Source organism: Leptopilina heterotoma, unplaced genomic scaffold (genome assembly GCF_015476425.1).
Source record: "Leptopilina heterotoma isolate Lh14 unplaced genomic scaffold, ASM1547642v1 Lhet_265, whole genome shotgun sequence".
In the NCBI taxonomy this organism is placed as follows: Eukaryota; Metazoa; Arthropoda; class Insecta; order Hymenoptera; family Figitidae; genus Leptopilina; species Leptopilina heterotoma.
The window spans coordinates 633,146-651,542 of NW_025110975.1; the positions used below are offsets into that span (position 1 = coordinate 633,146).

Consider the following 18,397-nt stretch of genomic DNA (forward strand, 5'->3'; position numbering starts at 1 on the left):
CCTTCTAGGTTCGTTACTGACATCCGAGATTAATGTACATATTACCTTTTGATTAAGATTTACTACGCTCTTAGGTTCATCTACAAACTCTTTTGTTGAAAAAGAACCTTTTATATTAATCTATAACCTCTTAGCTTGATCTATAACGTCGAGATTCATCTAAAACCCATTAGCGTGCTTTACAACCTTTTTGGTTCATCTTTAACATATTAATAAAGCCTAGAAAATTTTAAGCGAAGCTAGAAATTTTTAGGTTGATCTAGAACCTTTTAAGTCGATCTAGAACCTTGAAAATGCGTTTTTATTTCGATTGATCTGTAAGTTCGATCAATCTTGACATTGTGGATTAACCTAATAGGATGTAGACTTATATATGCTCTTTATTAAACTAATATTTTCATCTAGATTTATAAGTTCTATGATAATCTAAGTATGGTTCTAAACAAATCTTAAGTATTCTGGATTAATTCTGCATTAATTATGGTTCTACATTAACCTAAAATGTTCTAGATTAACCTTAGAGGTTCTAAATTAAGTTAAATTTTTTTAAAATTAACCTTAAGCCTTCTAGATGAATCTAAGAGGTTCTACATTAACCTAAAACGTTCTAGATAATTCTGAAAACTATTCTAGATTAATCTAAGAGGTTCTAGATTTATCTATAATAATTTAAGGTTGAGCTGTAAACGTTGAATTTGTAACCTCTTAGGTACTTCTAGACCATGCTTTAAAATTAAGCTTATTTTTTATCTTATAAAGTAATCTATGACGTTCTAGATTGATCTACAACCTTCTGGATTAATCTGTAACCTTTCAGGTTATTCTATAACCTCCTAGGTAAATCTACAACCAGTTAACTTAATCTATAAACTTTTAGGATGATCTATAAGCTGCAAGGTTATTCTATAACATTTTAGGTTCATCTACAACCTCCTAGATTGATCTATAACCTCATAGGTTAATCTGTGACTTTCTAGGTAGATCAATAACTTTCTAGGTTAATCTGCAACTAGTTAAGATATGATTTTATAATCTTCTAGGTAAATCTATACCCTCTTATGTTAGTCTATAACCTTTCAGGTAGATCTATAACATTTTAATCTATAACCTTTTAGGTACATCTATAACATACTAAATTAATGTATAACCTTTTAGGTAGATCTATAACATCTAGATTAATCTATAACCTTTTAGGTAGATCTAGATTAATGCAAGATGTTCTAGGTTAACTTAAAATGTTCTAGATTTATCTGATATTCTAGATTAATCGAAGAGGTTTTACAGAAACCTCAAAAGTTCTAGATTAATATAAGAGATTCTAGATTAACCTAAAATGTCTTAAATTAATCTTAGAGGTTCTACATTAAGTTAAAGTTTAGAGGTTCTGGATTAATCTGAGAAATTCTAGATTAACCTAAAATATTCTAGATTAACCTTAGAGGTTCTAAATTAAGTTCAAAATTTTTTAAATTAACCTAAAATCTTCTAGATTAATCTAAGTGGTTTTACAATTAACCTAAAACGTTTTAGATGAATCTAAAGTATTCTAAATTAATTTAAGAGATTCTAGATTAATCTAAGAATCTCTAGATTGACCTTAACTATTCTAGATTAATTTAAAAGGTTCTACAATAACTTAAAAGTGTTTTTTATGAACTTACTAGGTTGTAGTTTAACCTAAAGTCAATGAAGAACTTTTTAAGTTGATCCAGAACCTTTTAAATTAATCTAGAACCTTAAAAATTCGTTTTAAAAATGGTATTTAAGATTATAATTTAAAAAATGGTATTTTCCAATTTTCGAACATTTCTTATTCAACTGTGAAGAAAAATGGCGCGTACATATGTAATTTATTTTTCCATTTCATTATTTTGAATGTGGCCTTTTTTTAATATGTATATTTTTCACTCTTTTCTTCTCATCTTCTTTTTGTCTTCATTTATTTTTTTTCTTTATTTTTACGTTTTTTTTCTTATTCTTTTTTTTTTTTTGAAAGATCGTTTGTTCTGACGTGTCGCTTCATTTCGAGCTTGTTCTATACTTTTGTTTTGCGTGGAACAATAAAGAGAGCACGTGTGCATAAGTGCTATGCTTCAACGGGAGAGTTTTGTTGAACGAAAGCGAAGGAAAATAGTATATATATGTATACATAAAACGAGAGAGGTAAACAGCTGAGGAAAATTCGTCGCGACACCAACAACGTCGACGACAACGACAACGACGACAACGCACTGGGAAAAATAAACTCACGACCCTCGAATATTCAATGTATGCACATTATATACGTACATACAGATATATATATGTATATATCAAAGTAAAGAATTTTGTTTCCCTCTTGAAAATATAATTCCCATATGATATATTTTTAAATATGTGAAAAATTTTATTGATCGCTCTTAAATCTTTAGAGGAAAATTATAAAATATGTGTCTTTTTATAAATTTTAAGAAATATCAAAGAGACATAAATTATAAGTATTTATAAAATATTTATAAACAAATTTGTAAAAGTAATCATTTAGGTTGACATCAATTTAGATTGATTTACAACAATTTAGATTAATATATATCAATTTAAGATGATCTATAACTATTTAGGTTAATCTATAATAATTTAGGTCCTAGGTAATTCATTAGGCTTCCAGGTTAATCTATAACCTCCTAGGTTAATCTATAACCTCCTAGGTTAATCTATAACCTTTCAGGTTGATCTATATCCTCTTAGGTTAATATATAACCTTTTAAGTTAATCTATAATCTTTTAGGTTAATCTATAACCTCTTAGGCTAATATGTAACCTCCTAGGTTAATCTATAACCTTTTAGGTTGATCTATAACCCCTAGGTGGATCTATAACCTTTTAGATTGTTGTATAATCTCATAGGTTAATCTGTAACCTCTCAGGTTAATCTATAACATTTAAGGTTGATCTATAACCTCGTAGGTTAATCTATATAACTCTCTACATTAATCTATGATCTCCTACGGTAATCAATAGCTTCTTCTAAATTAGTATAAAATGTACTAGATTAAACTATATCGTCTTTGGTAAATTAATAATATCCTAGGTTAATGCTGAGCATTTCAGGTTAATCTATAAACTGCAAGATTAAATTTATAATCCACTATTAGGTGAATCTATAACCTATAAGTTTAATATGTAACCTTCTAGATTAATCTACAGCTTATTAGGTTAATTAATAATAATCTAAGAGATAATAAATTAATCTAAAGTGTTCTATATCGACTTACTAGGTTCCAAATTAACAAAAAATCTTCTTGATTAACCTAAATTATTCTAGAATAGTCGAAGAGGTGCTAGATTATTCTAAATTGTTTTATATCAAGATACTAGTTAGTAGATTAACCTACAGTTTTTAGATTAACCTAAAATGTTTTAGATTATCCTATACAATTCTACATTAATCTAGAAGGTTATAGATTAACCAAGAAGGTTGTATATTAACCTAGAAAGTTGTATATTAACCTAGAAGGTTATAAAGTAACCTACAAGGTTATAGATTGACATACTAGATTATAGATTAATCTACAAGGTTATAGATTAACCTAGAAGGTTGTAGATTAACTTAAAAGGTTATAAATTAACCTGCATGGTTATAGACTTACAAGATTATAGATTAACTTACAAGGTTATAGATTAACCTAGAAGTTTATAGATTGACTTACAAGATTATAGATTGACTTACAAGATTATAGATTAACCTATAAGGTTATAGATTAACCTATAGGGTTATAGATTAACCTGGAATGTTATAGATTAACCTACATGATAATAACCATGTTAGAAAAATATAGAATAACCTAGAGGATAATAGATCAACTTAGAAGTTTATACATCTATAACCACCCTAAAGTAATCTGTAACCTTCAAAGACAGTCTAAAGTATTCGAGATGAATCTAAAAGGTTCTAGATTAACTTAAAATGTTCTAGATTAACCTGAACGGATCTTAATTAATCTAAGTGGTTCTAGACTAACCAAAAGTGTTCTAGATTGATCTAAGAGTTTTTGCATTAATTTAAAATGTTCTACATTAACCTAAAGTATTCTATATATTAATCCTAGAGGTTCTAGATTAACCTAAAGTTGTCTAGATTAGGTTAATGCTGAGCATTTTAGGTTAAACTATAAACTGCAAGATTAAATTTATAATCCTCTATTAGGTGAATCTATAACCTATAAGTTTAATATGTAACCTTCTAGATTAATCGACAGCTTATTACGTTAATTAATAATAATCTAAGAGATTGTAGATTAATTTAAGATGTTCTGGATTATTCTTAAAATATTCTATAATTACATGAAGGTAATAAGAGGTTCTAGATTAATTGAAGAGTTTCTAGATTAACCAAACATGTCCTTAATTAACCCACGAAGTTCTAAATTATCCTTAGAAAGATTCTATATTAACCTAATAGGTTTTATATTAAAGAGGTTTAAAGAGGTTTTATATTAATCCAAGAGGTTTTAGATAAACCTAAAAAGTTCTGAATTAATCCAAAAGATTCAAGATTCATTTAAGAGATTCTAGATGAACCTAATAGGTTATAAAAGATTAAAGCTTCATTCTAATATATGTATAACCTTTAATATTTTAGGCCTATCTAAAAAGTTCTATATTTATACCTAAAATTTTATAAAAACTAAAATAATATTCTAGAAAAAAAATGTTTGATCATGAAAATAATATTTTTTCGTTATAAAAAAAAGATTGAAAATATTTTTATTTTATTATTTCTTTTATTTTACATTGCGTCGGTATCTCTCGATGACCTATTGCTCGACAATAGTACAGACGCAATTTACCCCCTATATACGTGAACCGCGCAAACCCCATGAAATTTCGAGATTGTACATTGAAATGTGGAAATTGGTCAACAATATCGACATGCATGTGTGTGTATGTGTTATAACCATAGAGGAGAATTGGAACACGGTTAGAGATTTCGGAGATCGATGTCTTGGTTTTCCACTGAGAAACTTGGATATTGTCAGGATATCTCGAGTACCGGAGGCAGCCCATAGGTTTGGTATGTCCGGTAGTTTGATTCTGTGGCCGAGTAATGCTGTGTGCTTAAGGTGTCACAAATCAAACGTCGAGTGAGTGTTACTTTGGTATGTTGTAGCGCGCACTTTACAGAGTTTCTCAAGGTATGCTCCACTTAACATTTGGCCATTAACAAAACTTTACTTCCCTTATCTTATGCGACTGTGTAGAATTTTGCCTTCAAACAACAGCTAAACTATAAATATTCAAATATTTACAAAAAATATCTTAAAAATCTTTTTTTAAAAACTTTCTTCTTAATTAGTAATGCAAAAAGAAGTAATGCAAAGAAAAAAAAATTTCAAAACAGAGAAGAACAATTACATTAGAATGAAGAATGTAGATTAGATTTTAGATATATTGATCTAGAAATATTTAGGTTGACTTGAAACCTTTTGGATTGATCTAGAAACTCTTAGATTAATTTAGATAATTTTAGGTTATTCCAGAACCTAGTAGGTCGACTTTAAAAACTTTAAGTTAATCTAGAAACTAGTAGGTTAATATAAAACACTTTAAGTTATTCTAGAACCGCTTAGCTTAATCTGGAATACTTTAGGTTAATCTAGAACATTTTAGGTTAATCTAGAAATTAGTAGCTTGATATAAAACACTTTAAGTTAATCTGGAACCACTTAGATTAATATAAAATACTTTACGTTAATCTAGAACCTCTTAGGTTAATCTACAACTTCTTGTATTAATCTAGACAATTTTAGGTTAATCTGGAACCTCTTAGATTAATCTAGACAATATTTAGGATAATCTATAACCTCTTAGATTAATCTAGACAATTTAGGTTAATCTAGAACCTCTTAGATTTATCTAGACAATTTTCGGTTAATCTAGACAATTTTGAGTTAATCTAGAATTTCTAAGATTAATATAGAATACTTTAGGTTAATCTAGAACATTTGAAGTTAATGTAAAATTACTGGAGAACCTCTTAGATTAAGCTAGAACACTTTGGGTTAGTCTAGAACCGCTTAGATGAATCAAGAATAGTTAAGGGTAATCTAGAACCTCTTATATTAATCTAGAACATTTTAAGTTAATCTAGAACCTCTTAGATCTACTAGAATACTTTAAGCTACCTTTGAAGGTTACAGATTACTTTAGTTTTGTTGTAGATATATAACCATCTAGGTTGATCTATTATCTTCTAGGTTAATCTAAAACTTTCTAAGCTGGTTATTATATTTTAGGTTAATCTATAACCTTCTCGGCTAATCTAGAAACTCTTAGTTTAATCTAGAGCAAATTAGGTCGATGCAAAATACTTTAGGTCACTCTAGAATCTGTTGGATTACTCTAGAATATTGTAGGGTTATTTAAAATATTTAAGTTCATCTAGAACCTAGTAGATCGATATGGAACACTTTAGTTTAATCTAGAAACTCTTACATTATTCTAGAACATTTTAAGTTGATCTAGAACCTCTTTTATCAATCTAGAACACTTTAGATTGATCAGTAAAAGTGTAGGTTAATCTATAAGCTTTTAGATTAACGTAAAGCACTTTATGGTAATCTAGAACCTCTTAAATTAATATAAATCCTTTTAGGTTAATCTAGAACCTAGTAAGTTAATATAAAACACATTAAATTAACACAAATTAAATTAATCTAGAACTGCTTATATTGAATATACAAAACGTTAGGTTAATATAGAACCTCTTAAATTAATCTAGAACACCTTAGGTTAATGTAGAACTTATTTGGTTAATATAAGAAACTTTAGATTAATCTAGAACCTCCAGGATTAATCTAGAATACTTTAGGATGATCTAAAACATTTAAGGTTAATTTGGAACCAATTAGGTTGTTATAGTATACTTTAAGATAATATAGAACAGTTTAGATTATTCTAAACACTTTAGGTTAATCTAAAATACCTTAAGTTAATACAGAACGTTTTTGGTCTAAAAAAATAAAATCTATCTAAAACTTAGTAGATTTATATATAACTAAGGTTGATCTGTAATCTTCCTACTTGATCTACTGTCCCCTAGGTTTATCTTTAACCTTCTTTTCTGAGAGTTTTATAGACTATTTTGTTACAGCTGCTAGATTACAGTTTAGTGTGGTTATAGATTATCCTAAAAGGTTGTAGATACACCTAGGAGGTTCTAGATCTACCTAGAAGACAATAAATTAACCTTAAAACACCTAAAATGTTCTAGACTAATCTAAGAGGATCTAGACTTACCTAAATAGTTCAATATCGACCTTCCAGGTTCCAGATTAATCTGAAGTGTTCTATATTGACCTACTAGGTTCTAAATTAACCTAAAATATTCTAAATAACCTAAAGTATTCTAGATTAATCAAGGAGGTTTCAGATTAAATTAAAGTGTATTATGTCAACCTTGATACATTGACCTAAAGTGTTTTAGATTAATCAAAAGTGTTCTATATCGACTTACTAGGTTCCAGATTAACCAAAAATCTTTTAGATTAACCTAAATTATTCTTGAATAGTCGAAAAAGTACTAAATTATTCTAAATTCTTTTATATCAATCTACTAGTTACTAGATTAACCTAAAGTAATCTAGATTAACCTAAAGTGTTTAATATAGACCATTTAGGTTCTAGATTAACGTAAAAGGTTGTAGATTAACCTAGAAGGTTATAAGTTAACCTAAAATTTTTTAGATTAACCTAAATTATTCTAGATTAGTCTAAGAGGTTCTCGATTATCATTAATTGTTTTATATTAATATACTAGTTACCAGATTAACCTATAGTTTCTAGATTAACCTAAAATGTTTTAGACGATCCTTTACAACTCTAGATTTATCTTGAAGGTTATAAATTAACGTAGAAGGTTGTAGATTAACCTAGAATGTTGTAGATTAACCTAAAAGGTTGTAGATTAACCTAAAAGGTTGTAGATTAACCAAAAAGGTTGTAGATTAACCTAGAAGGTTATAGACTGACTTACAAGATTATAGATTGACTTACAAGATTATAGATTGACTTACAAGATTATAGATTGACCTACAAGGTTATAGATTAACCTAGAAGATTATAGATTAACCTGGAAGGTTATAGATTAACCTACATGATAATAACCATGTTAGAAAAATATAGAATAACCTGGAGGATAATAGATCAACTTAGAAGTTTATACATCTATAACCACTCTAAAATAATCTGTAACCTTCAACGACAGTATAAAGTATTCGAGGTGAATCTAAAACGTTCTAGATTAACTTAAAATGTTCTAGATTAACATAAACTGATCTCGATTAATCTAAGTGGTTTTAGACTAACCAAAAGTGTTCTAGATTAATCTAAGAGTTTGTACTGTGGCGACTTTCCCGAGAATTTAATTTAATTAGTTAAATAGTAAAATAAAACGTGGGTAGGACTCGAGAACGAAGCTCACAAAAGGAGAAGAGATTTTCCGCCGCAGAAGAATCACACGCTCTACGAGTGTAAGTCGCCAGGCAGAGACGAATAGGCAGAGAAGATAGATCGGACTTACCAATCGTTGAATTGTCGATGAAATTGATAATCAACCAATCGATGGAAACAAATTAATCCCAAGATAGGCTGGTAAATCACTAAGAAAACAGTATTAACAAAAAGAACACAATTTATTTACTTAATATTGGTCGAAAGTAACACTGTATTGTAACGCGTTTTTGGCGGAGAAATTCTCGTGTCGCAGCACGATGTTCGCTCAAGCTCGCCGCAATCTTTTCTCTGGCGTTTCTTTTTAGCGGCAATCCGGCGTCGTCGAACATGAGGTTCGTGTCGTCTGCTAGTGACGCGTACACCATCTACAACTTCTGACGCGCGGGATATTTAAAAATAACAAATAGTAGTAATAATAATATAGATGACAAAGAGTAAGGACAAGTTAAACAAAACAAAATTAACTTTGGGAAACGCGTAATATTTTACCGTTACATTCCCCCTAACTAAATTGTAGTTACTCTTTGTTATCGAGCCCGATCAATCGTCCGGCATCTATTCGTCTGAAAGTATTTAAAGTAAGGTAATAATATTTCAATAATAAAAAAAGTTTAAAAAAAAATAGCGACTTACACTCAAAAAAATTTTTTCTTTTTTTTTGATTAATGATAACTAAAGTAATCTCATCTAACTTCCTATAAGCATACACACAACATACTGTAATTTATTAATTATAGGAGCGACTATGTAGTTTTAGCAATGCTTTCGTGGAGTAAATAAAACTGAGATGAACGCGTGATAAAAGGATAAGACTAAATAAACATATATATATTTTTTTTTTTTGGAAACACTTTGGTAAAAAAGAAAACTGCTTTTTGTAACTAGTATAATGTTTTGAAATAACGCGGCACTAAAGGTTCGGCGGGGAACTGCTCTCCTCTTTGGAAGCCCCTGTTGGTGCAGTTTCGGTTTCTTCTTTTTCCTTGACGTTTGACTGATTGCTCATAACGAGGTGATTGAGCTGGGTGGATACCGATTCCATGTCGTCTTCAGAAGAGCTACCGGTTGTTGATACTATTTCTACTGTTGGGCCTAATGGTCTTATGGTATTAAGTCCAGAAGGTCCTGGCGGTCGCGCTGAACGCGTTTGAGACAATCCTGAGGGTCTGATATTAGTTGCTACAAATGGTTGGTGGTTGTAGTCGGCTTCGATTTCTAAAGCAACCTTTCTTCGCATAGTAATTGCCTTTTCCACCAATTGCTTTCGGCACAGTGAACAATGAGGGTCCGGCATGTTTCTCGGTGACCTGCATCTTCTACACTTGAGGTGTTCTGGCAAACTGGGTTCGGCATTGGCGAAGTGCGGCCAGGGGCACTCGCGCGTGGAGAAGTCGGTGCAATTACATTCTTGGCAAAATTTACCGTTGTACTCTTTTGGGCAAGTATAGTGTGGGTGTCCTCTCCCGCCGCAGTTGAGGCAACCAGGAGGTGGTTTGGGCCTTAGGGCTGGTTCTCGAAGCTGGGCCTGAGCGTGGTAGACCTCGCTTAATTTCTGAGTGAAGTAATTTTTATAGCGATTACTCAGCTTGGCCAATGGTTGGATTTTTTTGTGATCGGCGAGTAGGTTGTCCCAATCGTAATTAAACGCGGTAAGTTCCGTTTGGAGTTCTTCGACTTTTTCTTGAGATTTCTGTAGTTTAACTTGAGTGGCTTCCAGTTTCTCGTACATGTTCTGACGCTCTTTAGATTGCTCTAGAAGTGCTTGTACAAGTCCTTCGTTAGAAGTGTTACTCCTGGAAGGCGTTGACAGTAACGCGTTATATTCCTTTTGAAGGTTATCCGCGTGTTGGAGGGCCTCTTTGAGTCGCGTGTTAGTAGACTCAAGGGATGAGAGTATTCCTTCTAGTTCTTCTTTTCGGAGAAGGACAAGTCCGGAGGCTTCTTCTGTTAAGACTGGAATCGTGTCGTTGGGACTGGAGTCAGCTGACGTCAGTTGAAGACGGATGATTTTGGTCTCAGCAGCGGATGGAAGGGAAAACTCGTTGTTCGATTCCATGATAATATCTGAAAAATTTTTACACAATAGTGCGCGATCGAAGATTTTTTCTAGCAACTTTTAAATCATTGACATGATATTTGCCAATTTTTTTGCCATTTTGATCGCCGATAATGACTACCATGGGAGATAATTTTTCGATTATTACTGCTGGTCCTTTGTAACGTGGAGCCAGTTTTGAACTAAAAGCACGAGCTGCATTAGATAACGTGTTATTCGGGTAAAACACATAATCTCCGAGCTGAAGGTTAACGATTTCTTTCCGACTTTTATTATAATATTTGCTTTGTTTCTTGTCAGCTTTGGCCATGAACTTTTCAACTTGTGTGCGAAGGGCATCTACGCGTTTTACGCGTTCTAACCAGTCGGGTATATTCGTGTCAATTGTCGAACTTGTTTTTGTGTCATTTATTTGTTCACCAACGCGTCTTGGTTCACGTGCAAAGTTTAGATAAGCAGGGGAAACTCCTAGTGAGGTGTGTACCGTAGTATTGTACGCGAATTGGATTTCTTCTAAAAACATGTCCCATTCGCGATGATTATCGCCGAGGAGACTTGAAATCATTGTTTTAATATTACGATTAACGCGCTCAACCGGGTTAGATTGCGGATGATAAACGGGTGTGGTTCGTTGAATAGACCCGATTTCTAATAAAAATTTGGTAACTGTTCGGTTTACGAATTCCGTTCCGTTATCCGTAATAAATATTTTCGGTGTCCCCCATTTATTTATTAATGTTGTTAAGGATTTTACTATTTTAGGGCCGTCGGCTTTCGATAGTGGAAAGCATTCTAGGTAACGCGTATAAGTGTCTTCACATGCTAGAATGTATGATTTCCCTGTTTTTGACCGAGGTAATGGGCCTACGATGTCTAACGAAACAATATCCCAAGGCTCGGAAAATTTACGCGGGTACATCAAGCCTTGTGGCGCGGAATTTTTAGACTTGCATTTAATGCAAGTTTCGCACTCGTTAATGAATTTTTTCACGTCTTCACGCATACCGGGCCAATAATAATGCTTGAGAATTAATAAATATGTTTTATTAATTCCTTGATGCGCTGATTGGGGGGTATCGTGATATTTCTTAATTATTGGAATTATTTCTGTTTCGCGTAAGACCTTTTTCCATGCATTATTATCACCAATGCATTCTTTAAGATGATTCGGCTTGTAATAGTATAACGCGTTATCGCTGTCGAGTCTGTATTTGTTGTGACGCGAGGGATTACTTTGAACACGTGCTACCATCTCATCGTACCATGACATGTTACGAGTAAGTAGTAGCTGTGAGGGGGGCGTGTCTTCCGAAAAGTCTTCGTAGAGGCGTGACAAAGTGTCCGGCGCCTCGTTCATAGTACCTTTACGGTGCTCGATTTTCACGCGGTTCGCGGATAATTCTAAAGCCCAACGAGCGAGCCTGCCACGAGGGTCCTTGATACCTTGAAGCCAAATCAAACTCGAGTGGTCAGTTATGACAGTAAACTCGGTGGCTTCAAGATAACAACGAAGTTTCTTGATAGCAAAAATTACGGCTAAGCATTCCTTCTCAGTAGTGGTGTAGTTCAATTCTGCACCTCTGAGTGGTCTGCTCACGCACGTAATTAAGTATTCGCGATCTTCGCCCTTTTGTGTAAGGATCGCTCCAATCCCTGTGTCACTCGCGTCCGTGTATAAAAAGAAGGGTAAATTCGGGCGCGGTGCGTTTAAGGTTAGAGCATTTTTTAATGCATTTTTAACTTCTTGATACGCGTTTTCATGTTCGTCTGTCCATTCCCATGGGACCTTGGGGCTTGCTAATTTATTTAGCGGCCCTTGAACACGTGCGATATTGCGTAAATGTCTGTGGTACCAATTTACGGATCCGTTGAATCGACGTAATTCTTTACGGTTTCGCGGGGTTGGACGCTCGAGAATCGGTTCTATGCGCTTTGGATTCGGTTTGAGACCATCTGTGTCGAGGAGAAGACCGAGATACTCAACGGAAGATTTCGCGAAATGAGATTTTTCTCTATTTATCGACAAACCTGCATCTTGAAGGATTGTGAAAATGATGTCTAACAACAAGATATGCTCTTCAAAAGTCCTTGAGATGATTATCCAGTCATCTAGATACGCGTGAACCTGATCTATATAACGTTCTGGAAAATTATGTTTTCTGATATACTCTACGAATTTTTCTTTTAATCGGTCGGTTAAGGCTTGAAATGTGGCCGGCGCGTTTGTCAAACCGAAGGGCATTCGGACCCATTCAAATTGTCCCTTTCCCGGAATAGTGAAAGCTGTATATTCACGTGATTTGGGATCGATAGGAATGTGGTGGAAGGCGTCGGTGAGGTCTATGGTGCTAATGATATTAGCTTCTGATAACGCGTCTAGTATTGCATCCATACGTGGCAAAGGATAAGCCGACTTTTTCGTATTTTTATTTAATTTACGGTAGTCCATGCAGACTCTTGGCCTGCCGTCCTTACGGTATGTCAACACTACAGGGCTAGCAAAGCGACCGTTACTTCGTACTATAAATTTTTTTTCTAAATATTTGTCTACCTGGGCATCGATTATTTTATTAGCTTCCATACTACGTCGATATGGTTTAATTTTAAAGGGAGTCGGGTCTGTTAACTCGATAACGTGTGTAGTCAAATTTGTGACACCTGTTCCCGCGGTAAATTTAGACAATTTTTCGTCTAGAAATTCATTAAGAGTTTTTCTCTGATCTGTTGTCAATTCGATCAATTGAATTGAATTTAGGGAGTTACGCGAATTATTTACTGAACTCAAAGGGTTTTGTATTTTTGAACCTTTTATGGACCAATAACACCTAGTGGCGTCAATTATGACTTTCCACGTGGTTAAAAAATCCATACCTAAAATGATGGGGGTGGTAAGTCCATCAAGGACTGCAAACCAAACTTCACCATAACAGTCGTTTATTTGAATTTCGAATTTTACTGAGTAACGGGGCGTGGCCACGTGGTCGCGATGAGCGAGCTGTACGCCAGCGCGGGTTATCTCGTCGTGAACGGGTTTACCTTTTAAAAATTGTTTTATTTTATCGAATGATTCTCCTGACATGAACGTGCGATCACTGCCGGTGTCGAGGAGAGCGGGGAATTTATTTTCACCTATCATTACCGTAGTTGAGATAATATGACGTTCTTGAGACGGTGAGGGCAATGCTGGCCCTTTGAACACTTTATTTTTGAATTTATTTTCTAACGCGAATAAGTGGTTTGGAAAATTATTCGAAGGCAATGACGATAGTGAGGAAATGCTCGAACCAGGTAATCGCGTAGGATTGGTGGGGGGAGGTTCCTCATCAGAGTCAGAGGCCGAGTATTCAGTTTCGGATTCCGAGTAGTGACAATTGTCATAGTCGCTTTCAGAATCGCTAGTGAAATTCCCACCGGCATGCGCATTGTGTAGCGCTAATGCATTTTGGGGAAAACACGTGGATTCGTCAGCATTATTATGACAGCTGGTTGTCGGGATTTGTTTGTCTCCGTCAATAATCGATTTTGTAGGGTTTTGTTTACTTTCTATTTTGTGAAAAGGTTCGCCAGGGAGATTTATTCTCTCCTGGCGTCCTTCTCGTTTTTTTGGTTGCAATGATTTTGAGAATTATGTCCGAAATTTTCTGGATAATTACGGTTGGTATTTCCGTACCAGGACTGCATCGGGTGCGGCGGAGGTGCATTCGGCGGAAAATTTGGCTGAGATGCTTGCGCGTTACACTGACAGTTCGGCTGGCAATGTGGGGGAAAATTGGAACCGTGTTGATAATAATCGTGATTCTGATAACCGTGATTATTATAATATCCACGTTGATAACCGCGTCCGCGATTATTATTGCCACCACGATGACCGTTACCACGACCGCTGTGCTTTTGTGATTTTTTATTGTTATCACTGTCTCTACGCGAGGACGATCGACGTCTTTCCCCCTCCTTCTGCGACGAAGCAGAGCTGGAGGAGTATGAAGATCGAGAAGAAGATCGGCGACGCGATTTACTTTTATCGGAGGTTGGTTTTTTTGATTTACTATCGGGGGCTAATTTTGGATTTTCGGTTTTGGAGTTTTCGCCATACAACTTTTGTTCAAGTTTGTTAATTTGGCGTTTATAAATTTCGGTTTTATTCGAATCTTGTTTATTTTCGCTTTTGTTTTGCTTTTTTGTATTTTTTTCTGCTTTTTGCTTCGTTTCATTTTTTGTTTCTGTAGTGGGGGTGGTTGGTAAATTTTCAACGGTAGGGGACGAAGTTGTTTCGACCGCGTTGAGTTGATTTTTACTACGTGTGTTACGAGATTTTTTTGAATCAATTTCCCTTAATTTTGTTGTTAATTGCATTGTTGCAATTTTTTCCTCATATTTCCGGATTTTGTCAATTAAACCGTCGTATGTTAAAAAACTATCGCGATCGAATTGCAAAATTAATTCGGAATGGAGCGCAGAGTAAATTTTATCCAACTGATTTTTTTCGGGGACTTTTTCTTGGAGTTTGTTAAAAAGAGATCCTATCCGAATGACGAATTCGATACCGGTTTCGGTTTCGAGTTGTACCGCGCGTTGTATTTTGTTTGTGATTCTTTGATCATCGTTAGAATCACCAAATGTTTTCCTGAATTTTAAAGAAAATTCAGCCCACGTTTGCCATGTGTTTCTGAATGTAGAGAACCATGTGTAAGCTGTGTCGGAAAATACTTGTGACATTATCGCGAGCGCGTCGTCAGGATTAATGGCTGATACGTTTAATTTACGTTCAAGCTCGTCAAGAAATTCGTCCGCGTCTAGTTTGTCGGGGAATTTTAAATCCCATGATTTTATAATTTTATGTAAATTTGTAACATTGTTACGTGTTTGTTGTGTTGGTGATTCAACTTGTAGTGGGGGAATCACTGGTGGTTGGGGAATTAAAGGTTGTGGAAGATTCTGCGGGGGGGTTGGATTAAGGAAATTTGGTAAATCAGTAAATCTAAGAGTGCGATTTGGAAGAGGGGCTCTTATCGAAGGTGTCAAAAGGATAGTGGGGGTACGGTTGTGTGTGAGGCTTTTGCCGTACTCTGTGATGTTTGAGTGGTGGTAAACGTGGTGGTTACCGTGGCAGTAGTACACGTAGGGGGGAGCGACGTTGGTATGACCACGTGCTCGCCGCTGACGTCATACTCCCAGTGCGAGTCATGCCAAGGCGACTGCACTAGTTTCGCTTGCAACTGAGACACTTTTTGAGTAAGGGCCTCTATCGCTTTTGATGTTTCTTTTCGCAATGCGTTTATTTCGTGATGGTTTTCATCATGCAACGATTGCATTTGTTTGCGTGATTGTTTTAGGTGTTGAGTAAATGTGGTGTACATTTGCTCTTTAAAATCGCGATTTTGTTCTTGCAGTTTCGCTGCGGTTAACTCGATTTGCGAAAAAAATTGTTTGAGTTGGATTGACGTTATGGGTGTTTTTGGATTTTTTGCTTTTTCTTCCGCGTTTTGTGTTGAATGTTTTTGATATAGCGCCTAAACCTGGGAGATCAGAACGTGTTTCAGAATTATCGTTTTGTTCGTTGTGTGTGTTACCGGTTTCCGCAATGTTGTTGGGGTCATCGGTGGGGGGTGATTCAGATTGTTGGGTACCGTTGGGTGGTGTTCGCAACATGTTGTTTTCGTTTAGGAGCGCGTTAGTTTTACTTCTTGTTAATATCCGCTATTTGTGTTTTTATTTTTTCTTGTCATTTTATTTAGTCCATTTTGAATTTTTGGCAAGAATTTGAGAAAAATAATTTTAGTCAATTTAGCTAATTTCAAAAAATTATTAAGTTTTGTATTAGTTAATTTAATGAATTTTTGATTGGATATCTTATTTGTGATTTGAATTTAATTTATTTGGGAAATTTTATTTTGAATTTAATTTGAGAGAATAAAATTTGGGAATTTAATTAGTGAATGACTAGGCTGACAAGAAATTGAGCAGGGCTGTGGTTGTAAACACAGCTGTGTTTATATTCCGTTGTGTGGCTCTCCTTGGGATTATGCGTTTTTGTGTAGTTTCAATTACTACTACGCGTTATCGTACAAAGAGATGTTAATTAATTATATCTCATGGCAATCAATTCGGTATACACAAAAGAAAATATTTGTATATTTTTTTGGCAAAGCGAAGCGGAGAAAAAGGAAAAAAAGAATTTTTATTTCATGTGAAAGAGCAAAAATAAATTGTAATATTTATTTTTATGCTAGAAAAAATATAATTATCGTGTCGAAAAGCAAAGATTACTTACAATTTTGAATTGTTTATTTAATTTATTATTATTTCATTTAAAAGAAGCGAAGCAGTTTTATAAAAGCATTAATTAAATTATGTATTGCGTACAATTAAAGCGAGCATTCATACATGTACACTATGAGCGATTAGCTATTTGAGAATTAGAAGCTTTTTTCTTTTGCTAAGAGTGGAGAGAAAAGAGTGCGAGCTATTATAAATTTTGGTGTGATTTTCATTATTGGTAGAGAATCTCTTTTTATTGTTTTCTTAACGCGTAGAAAAAAAGACTAAATTGTTAATTTTTACGAAATGGCAATTTTTTCATTTAAGAAAGGCTAATTTTCCGCGTCAGAAAATTAATGAGCACGTTTTCCTAGGAAAAAATTTTTGTGTGTTCCGCCATTTTGGGACGCTACAATATAAATCTTCAAGAAAACGTGGTCGGAAAAACGAATTTAGGGAAAAGGATTTTTTTTTTTCTTTAGAGAGAAATGTTGACTCGAAAATTAATACACATTTGGTAACAAAAATTTGGGAAAACTCACAGTTTTGGTTTAAAGAAAGAAAAAAGTTTTTATGTTAGTTTAGAAACTAACACACGTTGGGCGCCAAAAATGTGGCGACTTTCCCGAGAATTTAATTTAATTAGTTAAATAGTAAAATAAAACGTGGGTAGGACTCGAGAACGAAGCTCACAAAAGGAGAAGAGATTTTCCGCCGCAGAAGAATCACACGCTCTACGAGTGTAAGTCGCCAGGCAGAGACGAATAGGCAGAGAAGATAGATCGGACTTACCAATCGTTGAATTGTCGATGAAATTGATAATCAACCAATCGATGGAAACAAATTAATCCCAAGATAGGCTGGTAAATCACTAAGAAAACAGTATTAACAAAAAGAACACAATTTATTTACTTAATATTGGTCGAAAGTAACACTGTATTGTAACGCGTTTTTGGCGGAGAAATTCTCGTGTCGCAGCACGATGTTCGCTCAAGCTCGCCGCAATCTTTTCTCTGGCGTTTCTTTTTAGCGGCAATCCGGCGTCGTCGAACATGAGGTTCGTGTCGTCTGCTAGTGACGCGTACACCATCTACAACTTCTGACGCGCGGGATATTTAAAAATAACAAATAGTAGTAATAATAATATAGATGACAAAGAGTAAGGACAAGTTAAACAAAACAAAATTAACTTTGGGAAACGCGTAATATTTTACCGTTACAGTACATTAACTTAAAATGTTCTAGATTAACCTAAACTATTCTATATTAATCTTAGAAATTCTAGATTAACCTAAAATTGTCTAAAATAATCTAAGAGGTTCTAGATTAACCTAAAATTTTCTAGATTAACCCAAAATTGTCTAGATTAATCTAAGAGGTTCTAGATTAACCTAAAATTTTCTAAATTTACCCAAAATTTGTCTAGATTAATCTAAGAGGTTCTAGATTAACCCAAAATTGTCTAGATTAATCTAAGAGGTTCTAGATTAACCCAAAATTGTCTAGATTAATCTAAGAGGTTCTAGATTAACCTAAAATTTGCTAGATTTACCTAAAATTGTCTAGATTAATCTAAGAGGTTCTAGATTA

At 34.0% G+C, this 18,397-nt stretch overlaps 1 protein-coding gene across 1 annotated transcript; it reads right to left on the reverse strand.

The window, feature by feature from the left end:
- Positions 1-8,389: 8,389 nt before the first annotated feature.
- Positions 8,390-18,054, reverse strand: LOC122503610. Its single transcript, XM_043614208.1, has 2 exons — positions 17,600-18,054; positions 8,390-10,557 (listed from the first exon to the last, which is right to left on the reverse strand). Exon 2 carries the CDS (start codon positions 10,547-10,549, stop codon positions 9,404-9,406), a length of 1,146 nt encoding a protein of 381 aa, XP_043470143.1. The 5' UTR covers positions 10,550-10,557; positions 17,600-18,054; the 3' UTR covers positions 8,390-9,403.
- Positions 18,055-18,397: the final 343 nt, after the last annotated feature.

What these genes read in the sequence shown, in the direction of transcription:
- LOC122503610 (XM_043614208.1), bottom strand. Translation starts at nt 10,549, where the DNA reads ATGGAATCGAACAACGAGTTTTCCCTTCCATCCGCTGCTGAGACCAAA.